This window comes from Lissotriton vulgaris, chromosome 1_1 (genome assembly GCF_964263255.1).
Source record: "Lissotriton vulgaris chromosome 1_1, aLisVul1.2, whole genome shotgun sequence".
NCBI lineage: Eukaryota > Metazoa > Chordata > Amphibia > Caudata > Salamandridae > Lissotriton > Lissotriton vulgaris.
The window spans coordinates 1,545,378,186-1,545,399,903 of NC_141685.1; the positions used below are offsets into that span (position 1 = coordinate 1,545,378,186).

At 48.7% G+C, this 21,718-nt stretch overlaps 1 protein-coding gene across 1 annotated transcript in view; it reads right to left on the reverse strand.

Moving 5' to 3' along the window:
• The window catches only part of CEP290 (centrosomal protein 290), a 1,386,965-nt gene that overhangs the window by 578,486 nt on the left and 786,761 nt on the right, over positions 1-21,718 (reverse strand). Inside the window, exon 36 of the mRNA XM_086918001.1 lies at positions 11,533-11,732. Within this exon, the coding sequence (XP_086774127.1) occupies positions 11,533-11,732 (200 nt within the window). The remainder of the gene's footprint in view (positions 1-11,532; positions 11,733-21,718) is intronic.

A 21,718-nucleotide genomic window follows, 5' to 3' on the forward strand; every position in this document is an offset into this window, starting at 1 on the left:
TCAAACAGATTTCTTGTTTTGGAGTCTTCCAATCATGTGTGTCGACGCGTTTCAGCCTCTATTTAATCCAGGCCTCATCAGGACTACGAGGGCGTATATACTAGAACCCAGGTCCGCATTTACTTTAGCCAAAGATACAGAATCCACCTTCTTACATAGGCTCTTTAGATCATAAGGGCTTTTAACTTGAAATCCTTCCAAATGGGCTATCACCCCCACAGAAAATCAAGCCTCTAGAGTCTTCCTTCGGGTTCTCCACTAGTCCACGACAGTAACAAATCCAATTATCTATTACAATGAGCTTTGTCACTGAGCTCTGGATACCGTTCGCGTTTCCTTCGACTTCTTGTGGATCTTACCTGAGGACTTCGAGCCCGAAGACCGATGAAGACTCCCAGAACTGTGGTGACTCCGGCCTCGCGACTGGTCCCTCGACCTCCTTTCGGACCGGGACCTCGAGCGGCGCGGGGCGGACTGCCGAAGCTCTAGTCGCTTAAGGGACCGCTCCCGTCTAGCTTTAGACGTCAGGGCCCGGCAGTCGGGGCAGGACTTGTCGTCGTGGTCCGGGCCTAGACAGTGCAGGCACCGGCGATGGGGGTCGGTAACCGACATCAGTCGGTTGCAGTCGGCGCAGGGCTTGAACCCGGGCATCCCTACCGGCACCTTCGGAGTCGAAAGACTTCGAAAAGAGATCAAAAAGGATCGTAAAAAGTTAGTCAAAAATTGACTATGGTACAACTTTTTCCAGATCTGCGCTTGCTGGCGCAGAAAAAAGAAGAACTGACGTCAGCACACGGAGGCGGCGTCAAGGTACTCCGACGACGTCATCACGGCGCCCACGACGACGGACGCGGAGCCTAACGACGACGACCACCAACGCGCATGGGTACTGCTACGCAAAAATTTCCGGATCCAGTCTGACGCCTGGGGATATTCTAAGGTAAGGAATCTATCACTAACATGTCTCTTTCAGATAAGAGATACAAAGTTGTCTTTAGTAGAAAATGGAGAGTCCCTAGAAAAACCGTTAAGCGTTGACGGCGCGGAAAAAAGCGATACCGACGAGGTTCTTTTGTAGCTCCGATGACGTCATACGGTGCCGCAACCGGAGCCTGTCTATTGTGACATCCTCGTCAACATGGGAGAGCTAGGAAAGAATTTCCTGCGGAATGCTGGCGCAGGGGGTATTCAAAAGGTGAGGAATCCAAAGGCAGAAGTATCCATCAGAAACCTTGGTTTAGTTATCTTCAACATGTCGGACATCTGGCCCTGATCTAGTAACAACTACCTTCTCAAGCTCCTTGCAGAGAACACACTCTCGTCATTCTCAACTTTGCTTGTGGCACCAATAAAATGCATGTCAAATGTCAAATGTTCTTGTATAGCGCACTTATAACCAGAGAAGGTCTCAATGCGCTTGGCAAGAATTAAAGCAGCAATAAACTCTAACCAGACGGTTGATCTGGAATGCGGGGCGCCCCAGAGTTGCGTTGAAAACCCTCTATGCTGCACCGGAGAGTGGTGGGTTGTCGGTCCCTAATCACGAGCTTTACTACCTGGCAGCACAGTTGCAGTGGGTTACTTACTGGCTGAGAGGGAAGAACTTGGGGGATACTGCCTCGGACGACGCAGTCATGACGGTCCCACAGAAACACGCACTATTTCATCCCTTAACTATAACCCGCTGCCCTGATCAGCTGCATCTCGTGGTGGCGAGAAAGTGCCATATGAGGAGCCTGAAACTTACAGACACTACCAAACCGTATGCACCCAATCTGCCACTGCTGGGTACACCTCAGGAGGGCGGCGCACTTACGGTACCTGCGTTGGGCAGCTGGGTGGCCGTTGATTTGGAGAGCCTGGGCGACTTGTTTGCAGATGGCGCGCTGCTTTCTTTTGCGACTCTAGCGGACAACACAGGACTACCAGCTGGGCAATTTTTGACTCATGCGAGGCTCCTACACACATTGACTCGAGCCTAGGGACCTCTAGCAGAGGAGCCGCCAACACACCTGCTCATTCAATACCTGCATGTGATGGGAAACGGCTCTCACATAGTACATTGGCTCGCTCAAGCGCTGCACACGCACACGCAGTTCTCAACACGCAGTTCTCATCACAGAGCCTGCGAGACAAATGGACAGCTGATAGAGGCCGGGACTGGACTGACAGAGAATGGGCGCAGATACTTGCTGGGACACTAAATATACCGCGCAATGCACGCTTCAAGATCATACAATACTATATTGTGCATCGTGCGTATCTGTCTCCAGATAAGCTCAATCGATACTTCGGGCTCAACACATCAGCATGCCCCTGATGCGGACTTGTGGACGCACAACTCCTACATGTACTCTGGGCATGCCCTTCACTACACACCTACTGGACTGCAGTCTCAGATACCTTGGCAAAAGCGACAGGAGACAGCTTGCCGCATACATGGGAAGCTTGCCTATTGGGCTTGTTTAAAAGAAAGAAACAGACGAAAGTCCAGGCGAGGTTCTGGGACCTGGGGCTGATAACTGCGAAACGTCTCATTATTAAGCGCTGGAAGAATAGTACACCCCCCAGGCGATACACTGGCGTAATTCATTGGACAACTGGGCAAGGGCGGAAAGTGTGGCGCTGCATAGAGAAGAGACGGCGGGGCTCCGCATGTACCCCATAGCGCTGGACTGGGATAGCACCTTGGTGACTTACCACCAGGTATGCCTACAAAGCGGCATTGTTTAAACGCTTGTGCCTCTCTTTGCATAATCACCCCCCCCCCCCCCCTCCCTGTGTCCCCCGCGGCAGGTCTGGTAGTTTGAACCTCACTATTGACATAGCTCAGTGCATACCAGCTCCCCGCCTGCCCCAAGAGCATCACACGTACACATGCACTTGTTGTTAGCCACCGCCCAGTCTCTCGTTTTTGTAATCTTCAGATTGTTCATTACATTTGTTAGTTTGAAATGAAGCTTTGGATGTATGTTGCATTGCTGATTAGCCCAATTTACCTTGATCTGCTTCCATAACATAACCTGTGCTCCGAACTGAACAAATCTCGGATAAAGCAACAGCTCTTGCTTTATCCTTCTTTTTTCCTTTAATATTGGACACTGCCACTTTTGATCCATATTCTCTTTATGATAAGTCTGTCAATAATGATACTGACATGCTGTTTTAACTATGTTGCTTTTATTTTGATCCTTGCGACCGAGCTCCTTCATGTGTATAAACAATTGAAATGATCTGTGCCAAATATTCTGCACTACGGCATAGCTAATCATTTTTTCATATGTGTAATGTTGTAAAATGACAAAAATGCAATAAACATATTCAAACAAAGAAGAAAACCAGCAACCCTGTTGAGTAGAGAGTCAGAGGGGGGGCATTATTTGGGGAAGAGCCAGGTTTTCAGACCCTCACGAAATTCCTGGTGATTGGAAAGGGACAGAAGATGATTTGGTAAGTTATTCCAAAGATGAGGGGCTACATAAGAAAAGGACCGACATCCATTCCTTGCGGAGCTCATCCGAGGCTGGGATAAAAGAAATTTCAAGCTGGAACGCAGCGCTCTGGATGGTCTGTACCAGTCCAGTTTCTCCGCTAAATAGGAAGGACCAGTGGCATGAAGAAGTTTATGAGTAAGACTCAAAATCTTAAATTTGTATCTCTGGCGCACAGGTAGCCAGTGCAACTTTTTAAGGTTGGGTTTGGAGGCGGACCTAGGGGGAAGTCCCAGCACTAGTCTTGCGGCTGCGTTCTGGAGGGTTTGCAGTTTAGTTAGCAGACCCTCATTGATGGAGGCGAATATCATGTGGGAAGGTATACACAAAGGATAGGTAGTGGTGTTCCCAAAGGGAAACGTCCGCACAACACTCTGAAAAACAATCTAGTTATATATACAATTGGTACACATTTGGTAATCTAACTCATATGAGAAAAAGTTTTAAACAAAAGGGTGCTACAGAGAGTCAGGGCACCTACCACCTAAAGGTGCCGTCAGTACACACTAGATGTGTGTCACATAAATTTGAACAAATTATGAGAATCTATTAATAGCACTCCTAAAAATTAGTAATTCTAATAATCTGGGCAAAAGTTAAAGACCCTCAGTATACAACACTCTACTAATAATAGAGTATTCCAAAAGAAACAGATGGCAAGGTTAAATTCAACGGGGATTTCCAAAGAAAGTTCAAGGTATAGTCCAATTAGTTTGTTTTCTTCAGTCTTTTCTTTATTTTCAATTTCATAAAACAGATATTCCCAGCAAAAAAAAGGTCACCAACATGTGTTTCGTCCTACACAAGGACTTTTTCAAGGCATGAACACGGCGGAGTGAAGTATGTATTGAACATCAAGGTGAACGAGATAAACCGTGGTTTGGCAATGAAGCATAATATCAATAATATTGATGGCAGGGTAGTTAATCAAAGTACGGAATGAGGAAAGCCTTCAGGTCTGTTGCAATAGTCACGATAGTCAAATGCGACACAGCTCATAAGCTAGCTATATGTTAGTCGATAAGTGAATACACGTCTGTTTGTGTCAGATTCATTAGAGCGAACACTGGAAAGTAGGCCTGTGTTTTTCAAATAGTAAAGCTTGCAACCATGATAAGTTGTTCAGCGAAAATTAGGCTCATCGCATTTCCTCACACAAGCCGTCCCCGTAACGAGCTACTTTCCAGTGTTCGCTCTAATGAATCTGACACAAACAGACGTGTTTTCACTTATCGACTAACATATAGCTAGCTTATGAGCTGTGTCGCATTTGACTATCGTGACTATTGCAACAGACCTGAAGGCTTTCCTCATTCCGTACTTTGATTAACTACCCTGCCATCAATATTATTGATATTATGCTTCATTGCCAAACCACGGTTTATCTCGTTCACCTTGATGTTCAATACATACTTCACTCCGCCGTGTTCATGCCTTGAAAAAGTCCTTGTGTAGGACGAAACACGTGTTGGTGACCTTTTTTTTGCTGGGAATATCTGTTTTATGAAATTGAAAATAAAGAAAAGACTGAAGAAAACAAACTAATTGGACTATACCTTGAACTTTCTTTGGAAATCCCCGTTGAATTTAACCTTGCCATCTGTTTCTTTTGGAATACTCTATTATTAGTAGAGTGTGGTATACTGAGGGTCTTTAACTTTTGCCCGGATTATTAGAATTACTAATTTTTAGGAGTGCTGTTAATAGATTCTCATAATTTGTTCAAAATCATGTAGGAAGGTGGACATCTGACTATGGTTACCCCCAACTTTTTGCCTAGTGTTTAGCTGGTTTTCGACTTAGTTGACCTGGGACCATGCTATTCAGGACCCCAGGCCCTCTGCTCTCTCTGTTAAAATGGACTTCATGCACTCTAGGTACATACCAATTGGAACATGGATCACCTTGTGAGCCCCTGTACAGTGTACCCTAGGTACCCAGGGCATAGGTGCATCCAAGGCCTACCAGGGGCTGCAGCACGTATTGTGCCACCCCTGGCCTGGCCTTACTATTTGACACAACTGGCTGATCAATTAGCTGGGGCAAGGTGGTGTAATCACCCTTTGCTTTAGGTATAGTATCTCTATATCTAACACATACAAGGACCCACAGTAACCTATAAGTCACTCCTATGGCAGGCCTCATCAATCCTGGAGGCAGAGTGCTTGGTTATGTGTGAAATGGTGCTCTAGCATGAGCTGAGCCTGTCTGCAGCTTTCGGAACCATGTCCTTCAGCTTTTTCCTGATAGCGTCATACCATATACTCTTAAGTGCATTATGAACCTTGCGGTTAAATGCTAACTATGGTTTGACATTATCAAAACATGTTGAGTAAGGTGTCATACAAATTGGAATACTACCCTCTCGTCGATTCTGGCGCCGGGGGTAGCATTCCACCCTTCTAGAGGGACACGACATGTACAGAACCTGAACTCCGGTTAAAGTTAAACAGAGCCTCACCATCACAAAATGGATGCTGCTACCACAGACACAAGTCTGACCTCCTGCTGCTGGGAGTCCTTCCAGCGAGGGAGGCTTGGACAAAGGGTTTCCTGCCTTGGGAGGTGCTAGCACCACCCCAGACAGGATTTTGTGTATCGGTTAGGTAGGGCTGAATAGAATCAGACATGCCCGGGGCACACAAGGTGTCCCCGTGCATAGGCCAGTTCAAACCGGTGCTGGGGCACTCCAGCCCCAGCTCTGGCACGAAACTGGACAAAGGAAAGGGGGTGTAACCACCCTCCTTCCTGGTCCCACCCATAGGACGGACCTAGTAGGTAGTCCAGCCCCTAGAATTGGTTTAAAAGTAGGAGCTGAGTCCCAAGACGGCAGATTATCCTGAAATTCGACTACAAGAAAAAGAAACTCTGGACCTTCGACGTTCTGCTGCTCAGAAGACTGAAGAATCTCCCTTGTGGCCAAGGAGTGGCCACCCTGGGAACACAGGCACCATCCAGCGATCAACGTCTGCTTTGCCGCCGCCTCCCGCCGGAGCCCGAGCCCAGAGCCTGACAAGAACCAGACTCCCAGACATCCAACAGCCCGATCCACAGTTCCTGCTAAGCTGAGATGAGTGGAGGTGACCTGAGACGTGGGACCGGACCTCTTAAAAAGTCCACGAGAAGCTGACTGCGCAGCACCTGAGGCACCCTCATCGCTGTGATTGGGGTCTTGAGAAGCCTCACCACCGAGCTACATTTGCACCAAGGACCAGCCCTCCAACTCTCACAAGATCTGAGCGGGGCCCTTCTGCTTTGTTCCACTCGACGCGCCTATCCGGTTACTAGTCCGTTGGCTAGTGGCCATTTTGGCAACCAAACAACAACTTTCCACCGCTGGTCTGGATGCTCCAGACTGGCCCTTGCTGCTCACAAAAGCAGCAACCCCTCTGACCTTGCTGGTTAGAGTGAGAAGCCTTCTCTGTTTACTGCGTGGCTTGAATTAGCCAAGGCCTGTTTACTCCAATCAAGAAGCCGACTCCGCCATCAACTAGAGCCTAAGTGGGACAGCTCGTGAGTGACTCCTGGTCGTCGTCATCGTCGCCTAGTCCACGCTACTGAAGAGACAAGCTTCACGACATCACCTGTTGGCACCTGACACCGCCTGGTTCCTTCCTGGTTCCACGCCGGTCACTGGCTAGTGACTGTGAACATTGTCCCCTCTGCTTTCAGGTCTTCACCTCTTCAGATCCACCCTTGGATCCACCGGAACTCTTCACATCAGGTCGCCTGCAGCATCAACACTCCAAGGCTCCATCTGAACTCCTGCAGAATCCCGACACACTTTGGCTCCACTGCGCCCGCTTCCTGTGGGTGAGGTAACGCTGGCACTCCGGTGCCAGCGAGTAGTTAAACAGTGCTAGTGTCCAGATTCCCAAGGGTTAAGTTCTAGACTGACCCGAAGAATTCCTACCTTCACCTTTTTAACTTTTACGCATCCATTGACTTCAATGTGAACTGCTTCTAACTTTGCGCACTGCAAACCAGATCCCGTGGGCCTCCTAGTTCCTAACTTGAGTTAGTCCAGCATAGCCCCAGCGATTCCCAAGGCCCTAGGCCTTACTTCCTTTCGACTCGTGGTACTTATACCACTTCTTTAGTATATGGTTTTAGGGGCCACCCGGGCCTATCCGTATTTGTGCCACTTTTGTATACTTATCAATTGTATTGTTTTAACGTGTTTGCTTCTGTGCTCATAAAGAGTTCAGGGGACTATTTGTAGTAATAAATAAATATATATTTTGAATATATATCCTGTGTGGTGTCCTTTCACTTAGTGTTCAAGGGGGTTACATATGGTAATACAGCTGGTTTCACATGCCAACAGAGTTTAGCCTAAGACTGCTTTGTCCACGCTACCACTAGGATAGTGTGTCTATATGGTTGACTTACAACCAATCACCATAAGGGTTGTTTGGACTGATACAAGGTGGTCACTAGAACTAGTGACCATCATATATCAGGCCAACTTCTCACACATCACATTTCCATAATCTAGCCGGCTTATAATCAGCCCCTGAACCAAAGGCTTTCTGGTCTCTAGAGGGAGCCGTTTGAAGATTTTTCGCAGTTGCCAAAGTATTCCGTAACAAGTACCAGATACTAGGTTAACATGTGCTTTCATAGAGAGAGCACTATCTATTACAATGCCCAGATCACGTACAGCTTCCTTGGGTTCAGGGCAGGATCCTAATTCGCGTGGCCACCAATCTGGGGTCCAAATGTTCTTGGCTTTGCCAAATAATACAATTTCGGTCTTACTACAGTTAAGTTGAAGTCTGTTAACACTCATTCATTTGCTGATGTGCACCATGCATTGCTTGAATCTGGTGCAGGTTTCAAGGAAGTCGGAGCTACAGGTGATAAGCACCTGCGTATCATCTGCGTAAAACACTGTAGTAAAGCCGTAAGATTTTATAATATCGGCCAGGGGGGTAAGATATAAGTTGAACAACAGGGGACTAAGAATCGACCCCTGTGGAACCCCCACAGAAAGGGGAATATTGCTGGAAGCAAGGGTGTTCATCTTAATATAGGTGTAACGATCGTCGAGGTACTTTTCAAACCAAGCCAGGGCGTTGCCCCTGACACCTATCTCCCACAGCCGATGTTTCAAAATGCTGTGGGAGATGGTGTCAAAGGCCGCCGAAAGGTCCAGCAGGACCAGAATAGCAGATTCGCCTCTGTCCAAGGAAAGTCGGATGTTATCCACTATCTCAATCACAGCCGTTTCCGTACCATGGGCGGCACGGAACCCTGACTTCGAGGGATCAAGAAGTGCATAGGTTTCAATATAGGAGGATAGACGTTTATTGACTAGATGTTCTAGGACCTTCCCAAAGTACGGCAGTAGGGATATAGGTCTGTAGTTAGACGAAACAGAGGGGTCACTGTTGGGCTTTTTAAGGATAGGCTTTACCTGGGCCAGCTTCCACCTACTGGGATTGGAGGCACTCTCAAAAGAAAAGTTGAAGATGTTAGTGAGAGCGTCTACCAGCAGCGGGAGTATCTCACTACACTTACGTGGGGACAGCGCGTCGGTGGGAGAACCAGATTTAACTTTCTTAAGTGCCGCGAGCACTTCTACTGTGGAGATGGGCTCAAAATCTGTCAGGGATGGAGTTTTGCTGGCTTCTAAGACGGACACAGTCAAAGATGATGCCACGCCAAGAGGGGCCATGTCAAGGAGGGGGTCAGGAAACAAAGAGTAAATGAGCTTGATTTTATTATCGAAATAGGAAGAAAGCGAATTTACCCACTCCGCAGAGGGAATAAAGGCTGATTGCTCCATCTGAGTGGTGGTGAATTCCTTCACTATTTTATACAATTCTTTGCTAGAATGGGCTGCTTTATCTATTCTTTGTGTTAGATATAGCATTTTTGCAGCTTTTATATGTTTTAGATAATTAGAGTGAGATGATTTGTAAATCCTCTGGTTTTCCTGCGTTCTAAATTTCCGCCATATCCTTTCAGCTGTTCTACTGACCCTTTTTTCTCTTTTCAAGGCCTCAATAAACCATGGTGAGGCAACACTTTTTACATTAACTTTCTTTTCCGGGATAATTATATCGAGAGTGTTGCAGATGGACGCTTCCAAGTGAGTTGCCATTGTTTCAATATTCTTTGGGCTATTATTCGGAGGCTTGAAATGCGTCCGAAAGGCCTCAGGAGTCAGTTTTCGCCAGGGACGTATGGATGTAGCTTCTTTGCAAGTAACGATCTTTGACCTAGGCGATTTAGGAAAATTAAAGTTAACTAGAAAATGATCGGTCCAAATCATGGGAATAGGTGGTTCACAAATTAAGTTGGGTAGGTTGGAGAATGTTAAATCCAGCGAGTGACCGGCTTGATGGGTGGGGCCATTACTCTTTGGGTTAGGCCTAGAGTTTCCAAGGTCGTAATTAGGTGACGGGAGTCAGTGTCGTCAGACAGCTCTGCGTGATGATTGAAATCTCCTAGTAAGATGAAATTATCAGTAGCCAACACACGAGATGCTAAGATGTCTAACAGGTTATTGGCAAAGTTCGATTTCCCCCCTGGAGGTCTATATACCAGGGCTGCCCTACCAAAGGATGTGGTATTACATTTCATGTTAATTATCAAGATTTCAATCGTTTCATTAGAAGATGATTCATGCCGGATTATCTCGATAGGGGCCTTTGCGGGTATTGCAATACCGCCCCCTCTCTTTCCCACTCTGTCTTGCCTAACAAGATGGTATTCCTTAGGGAATGCAGTGGCAATACCAGGTGAGGCGTGGCTGTGGAGCCATTTTTCCGTAAAGAAACAGATATCGGGTTTGTAACTGTTCAAGAGGTTCCAAAGCTCCAGTGCATGTTTAGGAAAGGATCTGGTGTTAAGGTAGAGAGCAGAAAAGGATTTAGTACCCTTTGCTGTGCTGATGTTATCCAGTTTTTGGGGGCTTTCTAATAATCCTTTCTCGGGAACCCTACTCAAGTTTGGAGTGCCTGCTGCCCTGAGGAGTTCCTTCCTCGGTGGAAAAATATTAGTGCGACCTGTTCGAATTACTGAAGTATTACATGGATTGAGAGAGAGCAATTCCTGCCGGCTATAGCAAATCATGATGGTTAAGAACAGAGACCCCTACGCCTACAGGTTCTATAGAATTTTTCCAGGGGAGAGGACGGCGGGCGGTGTCCAGGCGCGGACGGGCGCAGCCTGGCCTGCCTTAGGCGTGTTTTCGGCGCGCCGCTGCACGCGTCCGCGCTGGGGAGGGAAATAAGTAGGTAAGAGGGCGGGGCAGCTAGGATGACGCTGCTAGGTGTCCCTGTGCTTCCTGTCCCTCCGCACAATCGGCACAGGCCGTGGCCGACCAGGGACCAGCAAAGGGGAAGACAGACCAGGTGAGAATGAAGCAGTAGTAATCACTGCATACAACGTTTAAAACACGAAAGTGATGGTGTTTAAAAATGCAAGTTAAAGCAACTTGTAGCCCTCAGGTGGTTTAGACAATACAAAATAGTTTCCCAACAGCCCCTCAGGGGGCAACGCAGGTAATGCAACAGCAAAGGTGCCAATCTCGCTGCGCGCGTCCGCGCTGGGGAGGGAAATAAGTAGGTAAGAGGGCGGGGAAGCTAGGATGACGCTGCTAGGTGTCCCAGTGCTTCCTGTCCCTCTGCACAATCGGCTCAGGCTGTGGCGGACGGGGGACCAGCAAAGGGGAAGACAGAACAGGTGAGAATGAAGCAGTAGTAATCACCGCATACAACGTTTAAAACACAAAAGTGATGGTGTTTAAAAATGCAAGTTAAAGCAACTTGTAGCCCTCAGGTGGTTTAGACAATACAAAATAGTTTCCCAACAGCCCCTCAGCATGCAACACAGGTAATACAACAGCAAGGGTGCCAATCTCGCTGCATGAAGCAACCAAGAAAAAAACTTAGCTACTTGAAAACATTTTGTAATTCAACAAGCAACCCCAGTCACTGGGATTGATAATTGTCTACATAAAGGTTAAGAATTACATAAAAAAACGTATACATTACTCCTAAATACAGATATGGTTTCATTGATGACCTACTTGGATTTGATGTTTTGAAATTCTTTGATTTTTGCAATATTATTCTGCTTTTGCCGCTCCAGTTCTACTGCCATTTTTTTCAGCCTGTCAGTCAGAGATGCAAGAGAGTTGTCTTGCTCTGCCACAGTCTGTTCCATTTCCACCAGTCTCATCAAGTGTTTGTTTGTTGGAACTGACAAGGATGACTTTTTCATCAATTCCTATGAAAGGGAGGACAATTAGTTGATATTCGAAGAAATAATTTAACAGCAATAGAGGCAACTATGCCTTTTCGAAATACCCATTCCCACTGGGTTAGACAGCTTTAATCACACCATTCTATACAACAACATGAGCAAATGAATGGGGGATAAGATAGAGCCCATAGTCCCACAGTAGAAAACATTTGCATCTGAACTAAATGAGTCTAAAAGATCAAGTTGCTTACCTTCGGTAATGCGTTATCTGCTAAAGAGTATCAGTTTACATTTTGTTTTTTATTCAAGTTTTAAAATGTGGTGTTTAAATACATAATTAAGAGTATCAGTTTAATAAGTAAGATCTGGAAAACTCCATGACCTGGTTCTGCTGTGGTATCGCCTCTATTTAAGTGAAGATTCTTTACCTTAGAAAATATCCAGGAATCAAACAGGATCTGGAAGATCTTTGAGGAGTATCCATGCACGACGGTAGGCTACACTCGTTAGCGGCAGCTTCTGCACCATAAGTGACGTGCGCCTGTTGAGATGGACCTGACTAACCGGGCAGTAGTGTTTGCTAAACCAGTGCAAGGATGCCCAGGTTGCTGCCCGACACATACCCAGGACAGGAACTCCACGGACTAACACAGTGGTTGCAGCTTTAGCTCTGGGGGAATGAGCACGCCCACCCTCAGGGGTTAGCTTCTTGGCCATTGGATAGCTGATCATGATGCAGAGCACTATCCATCTAGAGATGGTCCGTTCTGCACAGCCTTCCCCTTCTTAGCTCCTACATACCCAACAAAGAGTTAATTGTACATCTGTCAGTCTTTGCTACGGTATAGATAGACCGACAATGCTCTTTTGAGATCCAGATGGTGAAGTCTCTCCTCTTCTTTAGAGGGATGAGGGGGAGCAAAGAAGTTAGGTATGGTGATATTTTGGCCTACATAAATGGATCACATTTTTCAGAAGGAAGGAGGAATTTGTCCAAAACACAAACTTGTCCAGAAAGAAGGTAATGTAAGGAAAGCACATGCAAATTGTTGACCCTCCTAGCCAATGTTATGGCCACTAGAAAGACAGTTTTGAAGGTCAAGAGCATAAGAAGGCAAGTGTGCAGAGGCTTAAATTGTGTGCACATCAAGAAAGTGAGAACCAGGTTCAGATTCCACTGGGGCCTAATTTAAGGCCTGGGAGGAAACATGCTGCAAGCCTTTAAGGAACCTAGCCACAACAGGTGACTTAAATAATGAAGGTTGGTCGGCAACCGCAAAAAAAGCCAAAATGGCTGAAGGATAACCTTTAACTGTGTCCAGAGAAGAGCCTTGCTGGGCTAAAGAGAGCAAATAAAAGAACCTGGGATAGAGGTGCAGAAAGGGGGGTCAATGTTGTGGGGATCATACCATGTTACAAAAGTATTCCAATGGCAGGCGTGCACCAAGTTGGTGGAGGGACGACTGGCTGCAAGGAATTCCAACACAGACTTCAGAAGGCAGGCCAAAAAGGGTCTACTGTAACCGCTAAACCCCGACGCATGTAGGTTAAGGATGCGCAGGTTCGGGTGCAGAACCCTCCCCTGCTACTGCAACAGAAGATCCTCTTGAAGGGGCAGCCTGATCAGAGGACTGATTGTCATGCTCAAAAGCTTGGGAAACTAGAAACTCCATGCCCAATCTGAAGCCACAATAAAGACTTGGGCCCAGTTGTTCCTGATCTTCTTGAGAACTCTGGGCAGGAGTGGTATTGGCGGAAAGGCATACAGGAAGTCGGAGCTCGAATCACGACGAAAAGCATCTCTGAGCGTGAGTCACCTTGGAAAAGAGTTGTTGCACCACCACAGGATGGAGACACTGTACGAAAGTGACCCTTTGTGCAAGCTTACCTCCCACTTTTTGACTGAATGTGCAATGTGTCCCTGCTAATCAGGTTTCCATTGCCTGTGTTCTTCCCCAAAACTGTACCTTTGTTTCCACAATTGGCACACCTCTGGCACACACATAAGTCCCTTGTAAAAGGTACCCCTGGTACCAGGGGTCTTGTGACTAGAGAGCATCTCGAAGCGCTGAAGCATGTATTGTGCCACCCTCAGATACCCCTCATCAAACACATACCCTATAGCCTCTGCCATTGCAGACTGTGTTTTGGTGCTGCTAAAACTGAATAGTTGGCATGGCAACCATCTATATGTGCCATGCCTACAACCCACTGCCTGTGGTATAGATAAGTCACCCCTCTAGCAGGTCTCACAGCCCTAAGGCAGGGTGCACCAAACCATAGATGAGGGCATAGCTGCAGGAGCAATATGCCCCTACAGTGTCTAAATTCATTCTTAGACATTGTAAGTGCAGTGAAGCCATGTTGAGTACATGGGCTGGGAGCTTGTCATTACAAACTTCACAACTCCATGATGCCTTTACTGAATGCTAAGAAGTTTGATATCAAACTTTTCAGCATAATAAACCCACACTGATGACAGTGCTGAATTTATTACAAAATGAATTCAGAGGGCATCTAAAAGATGCCCCATGAAAAACAACCAACTCCCTTGTCTACAGCTGACGGGTCTGCACCAGCCTGCCACACTCAGATATGTTTTGAGCCCCAGAAGTGGGACCACTTGTGTTCTTGTGGGTCAGTAGCAAAGCCTTCTTGGGGCAAGGTGCTTCTCACCTACCCCCAGGCAAGAACAGCATTAAACCAGTGAGCCTCAAATACTTCCTGCCCTTTGTTATGCCAGCCAGGGCTTCTCTAGCTGGTGGAGATGCCCGTATCCCTGACCATGCCCCACGTTTGGTGGCAAGGTCAATTGGAAAATTAGTTAGGAGAGGTGTGTCCCATCTCAGCCAGGACCATTCCTAATGTGGCCGAGCTGAAATGACCCCCTCCTTAGAAAATCCTCCATGTTGGCTAGAAGGATTTTAGCCAATAAGATTAGGGGATGCCCACTCCCCAAAGGGAGGGGACATACAAAGGGTGTAGGCAGCCTAAAGGTAAGTAGCTCATTGGCTACTAACTGCCAGTGCCAGTAACACCCCTAACTGTAGTATGTAGGGGCACCCCATAACCTTGATCCTCAGAGTCCTGAAACCTACAAATAAAAAGGACAAAAAAGACACCATGCAGCCAAGCATGAAGACGACTACTGATATGGCCCGCTTAAAGAGTCCGCAAAGAAGACAATGTTAATGTTAATGTTAAGAAGATTTGTATAGCGCGCGGCTGCCCCAGCAAAGGGGCGTCCTGGCGCTGCGAACAGACAGTTTACAGTGAGATGGAGGCGCAAAAGAGACTATTGTTGAAAGAGGTGAGTTTTGACAGCCTTTCTGAAGGCTAGGACAACACCTGTCCTCCAGCCAGTGACTTCAAGAAATCCGAGTAAGACTGCCTGCACTTCAGCAAATAACAGATCTCCTGAGGACAGCGACCCTGTTCACAAGAAACCAACTTCAAGGATTCCAGATCCAGCTGGAACCGCAATGCTTGCCCACTCTGCACACGACGCCTACGGCCCGAGTCTGAGTGGCTCGCCTGGCCAGTAAAGTCTCCCCAGTGAAGCCTGACCTCAAAACCAAAGGTGGCTGACCTTTCCTGGACTCCATAAAGACGCCTGCAGCATCATCTCGAAATGTCCCCCTGACCACAAGCGGCTCCGGTACAGAAGTTTCCAAATTCAAAAGACACCCCTACATCCTCAGACCCCCGACTATGGGGAGCCCAGTCGATGGTGCCCAGGTGTCCACCGAGACCTCTACTTACCTGCCCAGCTGTTGGTCACCTTCGCCCAGCCTCCTGGTTTCAGCATGCGATCGAGATTCCCTATTAACTTGCATTGAGTGCCTGCAGGTTATTTGCACCCTGAACCCAGCCTCCCCTGTGTTGCTAGTGGTGTATGGTTGGTTTTGCCTTGTGGACCCCCCGGTGCTTGCCTAAGCTCCCGGGGCCTGAGACCTGAAATCGCAGGTGCCTACCCGCAACCAGCACCTCTTGGGGTACCCCCAGTCTCCATTGACTAACATTGGTCTCAGTGACCTCTGCACCCAGACGCCCCAGTGCAGCTGGTGGTTCAGTACCTTCTTTGATCTGACTCTTGCCCAGTGTTGATCTAAAACCACAAAGACTGGATGGGTAAGTCGAGTACTTACCCATAAATGCACATAACTGTTTACAATGCTAAGTTACTGCTATTGCTGATTGACACCACAAAGTATTTTCAGTATCACTGTAAAGGATGTTTTATTGCTTTTGCACAGACATTCCTACTGTACCTGAAAAGTATTGCTACTTTAAACTTTCCTGCAACTGAGTTTCTCTTGGTTCTAAAATAAATGCAACAAAGTAATATTTTATACAAAACAATTGGTCTTGGATTCAGTCTGAGTGTGTGTAATTATTTCTTGCCTAGGTGTGTACAACAAATGCTTAACACAGCCCTCTGAGAAGCCTAACTTCTCAACCACACTACCACAAAAGAGAGTAAGGTATTATCTACTTTAGCCTCTGTAAAGCCTATGGTATCCACTGGACTCTGTGTACACCTTACCTTACTTTGGTATAGTATATACAGAGCCAGCTTCCTACAGATGCCATCTGTGATTCGCTAGGCATCTTCAGTTGAGTTCATCCACTCTGGTATGCAGAAAATCTGCCAGGTGTTGAACCACCAGGAACATGCCCTGACATTCCAGCCATGTCCAGAGATGCAGAGATCTCTTAAGTTGTCAAAATCATGCAGAAACTGCAAAGACACTTAAGAGAACATTTAAAGACAAATAATGCAGCCTATATCCACAGGCTACACTGTCCAGTACTTCAACTAGAAATTCCACCAAATAACACCACACATAATACAGCCAGCCCAGTTTCTACCATAGAGAAACTTGCCTCCACCATCAAAAAGACTCTGGAATGATAGAGAAGAAGGCATGGACAGACAAGCCCCATAGGCTGCCATTATGTGGCTTAAATAGGATACTGTGCCTTTAAGAGAGCCTTCTAGAACTTTCTCCCAGTATCCCAGAATGCATAGCAGGTCCCTCTACTTTCAGTTCTTTTTGACAGGCGTAGCACGCCAGACCTGTAGCATTACGTACATGAATACATATCTCCACCGGGGAGGAGGGCGGGCGCTTATGACTATAACAGAGATACCCCTACTACAGAACTGGAGTTACAGGACAGAAACTACTCCTTCTGTAGTAGGGGATCTCTGTGTATAGTCATAATCTAGTGAATAGAATGGCAAGCCCATCCCCACACCAAAGCGGCGGTGGAGAAAGAAAATAACGCCACTACTGTGCGAACAAGTTCCGCAGCGAAGCCTGCCCCACCTGAGCATCTGCTCTGGCATCAGTGTCCAGACAGTAATGCTTAGCAAAGGTATGAACCGACTTCCAAGTGGCTGCCTTGCAGATTTCAGCAATCGGCACATTACGGAGCAGAGCCGTCGTGGCAGCTTTGCCCCTGGTGGAATGAGCCTTAGGCTTACCTCCTAAGGTCTTATTAGCCTTTTGGTAACATAATTGTATGCAGGACACAATCCACCTAGAGATGGACTGCTTAGAGGTCGCAAGACCCGTCCTGACCGATCCGTAATTGATGAACAACTGGTCAGACCTACGAATATCTTTGGTTTTATCCAGATAAAATTTCAACACCCTCCTAACATCCAGGGAATGGAGAGACCTCTCCGCTGGGGATGAAGGGTTCTGAAAAAACGTAGGCAAAGTTATGGTCTGGTTGACATGAAAATCAGAAATAACCTTGGGAAGAAATTTAGGGTGAGTACGCATAACAACCTTAGCAGCATGAAACACAGTATAAGGTTCAGTACAACACAACGCCTGAATTTCACTCACCCTGCGGGCCGATGAAATGGCCACGAGGAACGCCGCCTTCCAGGACAGGTGCTGCAACGAAGCCTTATGAATAGGTTCAAAAGGCTCCTTCATCAATCTGGACAGCACCACATTCAATTACCATGAAGGCGAAGGAAGCCTGACAGGAGGGAATACTTTCTTCAATCCTTCCAGAAAATGTTTGATCACAGGGATCTGGAAAAAGGAAGTCTATGAAGGGCATTTCCTGTAGGCAGTCAATGCAGCAAGATGAACCTTAATGGAATGAACATTAAGGCCAGACTGCGCCAAATGTAAAAGGTAAGGAAGGATGACATCTTCCTTACAGGTCGTAGGATCATGGTTCTTAGACTGGCACCAGATACAAAACCTCTCCCACTTGTAAGCATATGAAGTCCGAGTGGAAGGTCTCTTAGACTCCTTCAGTATGTCCATGCAATCATCGGGCAGATTCAGATGGCCATATTGCACTATCTCAGGAGCCATGCCGCCAAACTCAAAGACGAGAGGTTGGGGTGTAACATCCGTCCCCCGAACTTCGTGAGAAGGTCCGGCCTGCACGGCAACCGAATGTGAGGAAGGAGAGACCGGTGAAGTAGGTCCCTGAACCACCACTGCCTGGGCCACTCCGGGGCAATGAGTATCATCCGAGCCCTGGACCGGGCCAGCTTGATGAGCACCGCCGGAATCAGGGGAATGGGAGGAAAGGCGTACAGAAAGCTGTTTGTCCAGTCTATCCATAACGCATTCCCCAGCGTCCCTTGCTGGAAGTACCTGGAGGCAAAGTCTCTGCACTTGCTGTTTTTGGCGGTGGCGAACAAATCTACGTCTGGAGTTCCCCACCGTGCGAAGACTTCTCCTAGTACTTCGTCGTTTATGACCCATTCGTGGTTTTCCTGAACCAGCCTGCTCAGTGCGTCTGCCTGAACATTCTGCACACCTGGCAGATGAGTAGCCGTTATCGTCAATCCTCTGGCTAGGAGCCAGTGCCAGATCACCTGCGCCTCCTGTGACAGAGTGCGTGATCTCGAGCCCCCCTGCTTGTTGAGGTAGTACATCGTGGTAGTATTGTCCTTCTGTACAAGCAGAGAGTTGGTCTGGAAGGACGGAAAGAAGGCCTTCAGTGCCAAGTGAACAGCTCTGAGTTCCAGGAAATTGATGTGATACGTGGCCTCCATCGGCGACCACGTTCCTTGAATCTGTAGAGTCCCGGAGTACGCTCCCCAACCCAGAAGAGAAGCATCCGTCACGACAGTCTGCGTGGGAATGTCCTTGTGAAAGGGAACCCCTCTGAGGAGATTCTCCGCCCTACACCACCACTTCAGAGACTGAAGAGCATGCAGCGACAGTCGAATCTTGTCGTCCCAAGATCCTTTCCTCTGATCCCACTGGTCCTCCAAGCACTCCTGCAGCGGTCTCATGTGCAGCCGTGCGTGTGGCGTCAGGAAGATACAAGAGGCCATCGAACCCAGTAGAGAAGACACCGTCCTCACCGTTGTAGATGGAGTTGTCATAAGAGCCTGAGCCTTCCGAAGGAGAGATAATCGTCGCTCTTCCGAAGGAGACACGCTTGCTGACAGCGTATTGATGGAGGCTCCCAAGTACTGTATGCATTGGACCGGAGTCGGGACAGACTTGGCCATGTTGATGTGCAGCCCCAGCTTGTTCAAGAGAACGCACGTCTTCTGGAAGTGTGCTCGCGCTTCCGAGAAGGAGGATGCCTTGATCAACCAATCGTCCAGGTACGGGTAGACGAACACCTTGTTCTTCCTCAGGTGTGCTGCTACCACCGCCATGCACTTCGAGAATGTTCTCGGCGCAGACTTCAGTCCGAATGGGAGTACTGTGTATTGATAGTGATTGGTGCCGACTTGGAACCGCAGGAACTTCCTGTGTTTGTGTGCAATGGGCACATGGAAGTAAGCATCCTGTAGGTCTATAGCACATAGCCAGTCTCCCTGTTGCAGCTGAGGATAAATCTGATGCAACGACAGCATGCAAAACTTTCCCTGCGAATCCATTTGTTTGCCTGTCGCAAGTCTAGAATGGGCCTGAACTCGTTCTTGTCCTTCTTGCGAACCAGAAAGAACCGGGAGTACAGACCTCTTCCTCTCTGAGACAGAGGTACGTCTTCTATTGCCCTTTTCCTCAACAGGATATCCGCTTCCGCCTGAAGCTCGCGCAGCTGAAACTGCGAGCTGACCGGTGGAATTGCTGGAGGAGGGCTGGTGAACCGAAGATTGTATCCATTGCAAACAATATTCAGCACCCACTTGTCCTGAGTAATTTTTCTCCACTCTGCCAGAAAAAATTGAATGCTTCCCCCTACCGGAGTGGGTAACAGATCCGGGGGAAGTAGGTTCCTAGGGCCTAGACCCAGCCTGGCCCTTGGGCGCCGGAGCCGACTGCTGGCCTCCTCTGCCCTTCTGGCGCTTCTGGAACGGCTTACGGAACTGTTGTTGATGTTGCGACTGTCCCGCAGCCTGGCCACGTCCTCGGCCTTGCCAACCGAACCGCCGTTGGAAAGGGCGGTACGTCTTCTTGGTCTCTTTAGGCTTCTCCAGGCCCACAGCCGTGAACGTCTCGGCCTCCGCCTTCATGCGGGCCATCTCATCGTCCGCATGCTTCCCGAAGAGGGTCTCGCCGGAGAATGGTAGGTTGGTCACCCTCTGCTGTGCGTCCGGTTTCAGGGACGTAAGCCGGAGCCATGCGTGGCGTCGTTGGTTGACTCCATGGCAAAACCCATGAGCAGCCAACAGGGAAGAGTCCGCTGCAGCGCTGATAATCTGGTTCGTCACCAGCATCCCTTCATTCAGCACTTCCTGGAAGTCCTCACGCTTCTCACGAGGTAAGTGCTCTGCAAATCGCTCGAGGGAGTCCCAGAAGGCGCGGTCGTATCGGCCCAACAGCGCCGTGGCACTCGCAGCTTTCATGGAGGTAGGGGAAGTTCCACAGACTTTCCTCCCCGCCGAATCCATCCATCTGGACTCCTTATCCGGGGGAACCGTGGATGACGGGGTGGTGGCATGTTGTTTGCGGGCCGCCGTCACAATTACAGAGTCCGGAGGGGGTTCCGTTCTCAGAAAGGCCGGATCCGAATCGGGAGCCCGGTACTTTTTCAGCAACCTCGATGGAGCCGCCTTCGTCACCGCAGGGGTGAGAAAAAGGGCCATAGCCGGTTCCTCCAGGCCCGGCACCAGAGGCAGGAGAGGACGAGATAGGTGTTTTTGATGCAATGTCTCAAAAATGACGGAAGTTTTCGGAGTAGGCACCGTCAAGGATATGCCCAACTTCGCAGCGCCCCTTAAAAGGACGTCATGGAACGCCATCAGATCATCAATCGGGGACACCCTCGTGTCCGGTGACTCCGACAAGGTAGGAGAATAGTCCCTGGTACCAGAGGACCTTGTGCGGGAGCGAGATTCGCGCCTCCTATGGCAGCGTCTCGACCTCGTGGACGATCTGTGTCGCGATCTCTCCCTTCTCCCAGAGCGAGAGCGAGACCTGCCAGCCCGTGGCCGCTCCACCGGTTTCCGTGGCGGGGTCTTCCTTGGCTCCTCTTGGGGTTTCGGTTTTGGGGTCCCTTTAGGAGGTACAGGCAAAGACGGCAGCGAAGTGGACCTCGGCGGAGGAACCTTCGGCTGCGGGGCGGGCCCATGCGGAGGGCAGGAGGTGGTGGTGGGTCGCCTGAAGGAAGTGGAGGTTTGGGTGGAGGATCCTCTTTAGAAACAGGAGGAGGAGTTGGTGACCGAGGCCGAGATGGCGTGTACACCTCTGAGTACACCGAGCCCGGTGACCCCTTAGGCGAAGGGGGCTGAGATCCAGCCCCTTCAGCAGGTGAACGCTTCCTCTTTCGTCCTCCACTGGAAGCAGCGTGACTTCTGGGACTAGAATCCCTCTTGCGCCGTTTTGGAGAGGCTGAATGACTCCCAGACGCGACCTCTTTCTGCTCGACGCAGAGCGTCGCTTTTCTGGCGTCGAACGACGCTTCCGTGACTCCCGCGTCGAACGCCGCCTCCGCGACGTCGACCATCTCTTTCTCGACGTCAAATGCCGACCCCTCGACGTCGACCTCTTCCTCCGTGCCGTCGTACGTCGCCTCCGCGACGTCGAGCGTTCCGTCTTTCGACGACGAGCGTCGCCGTCTCC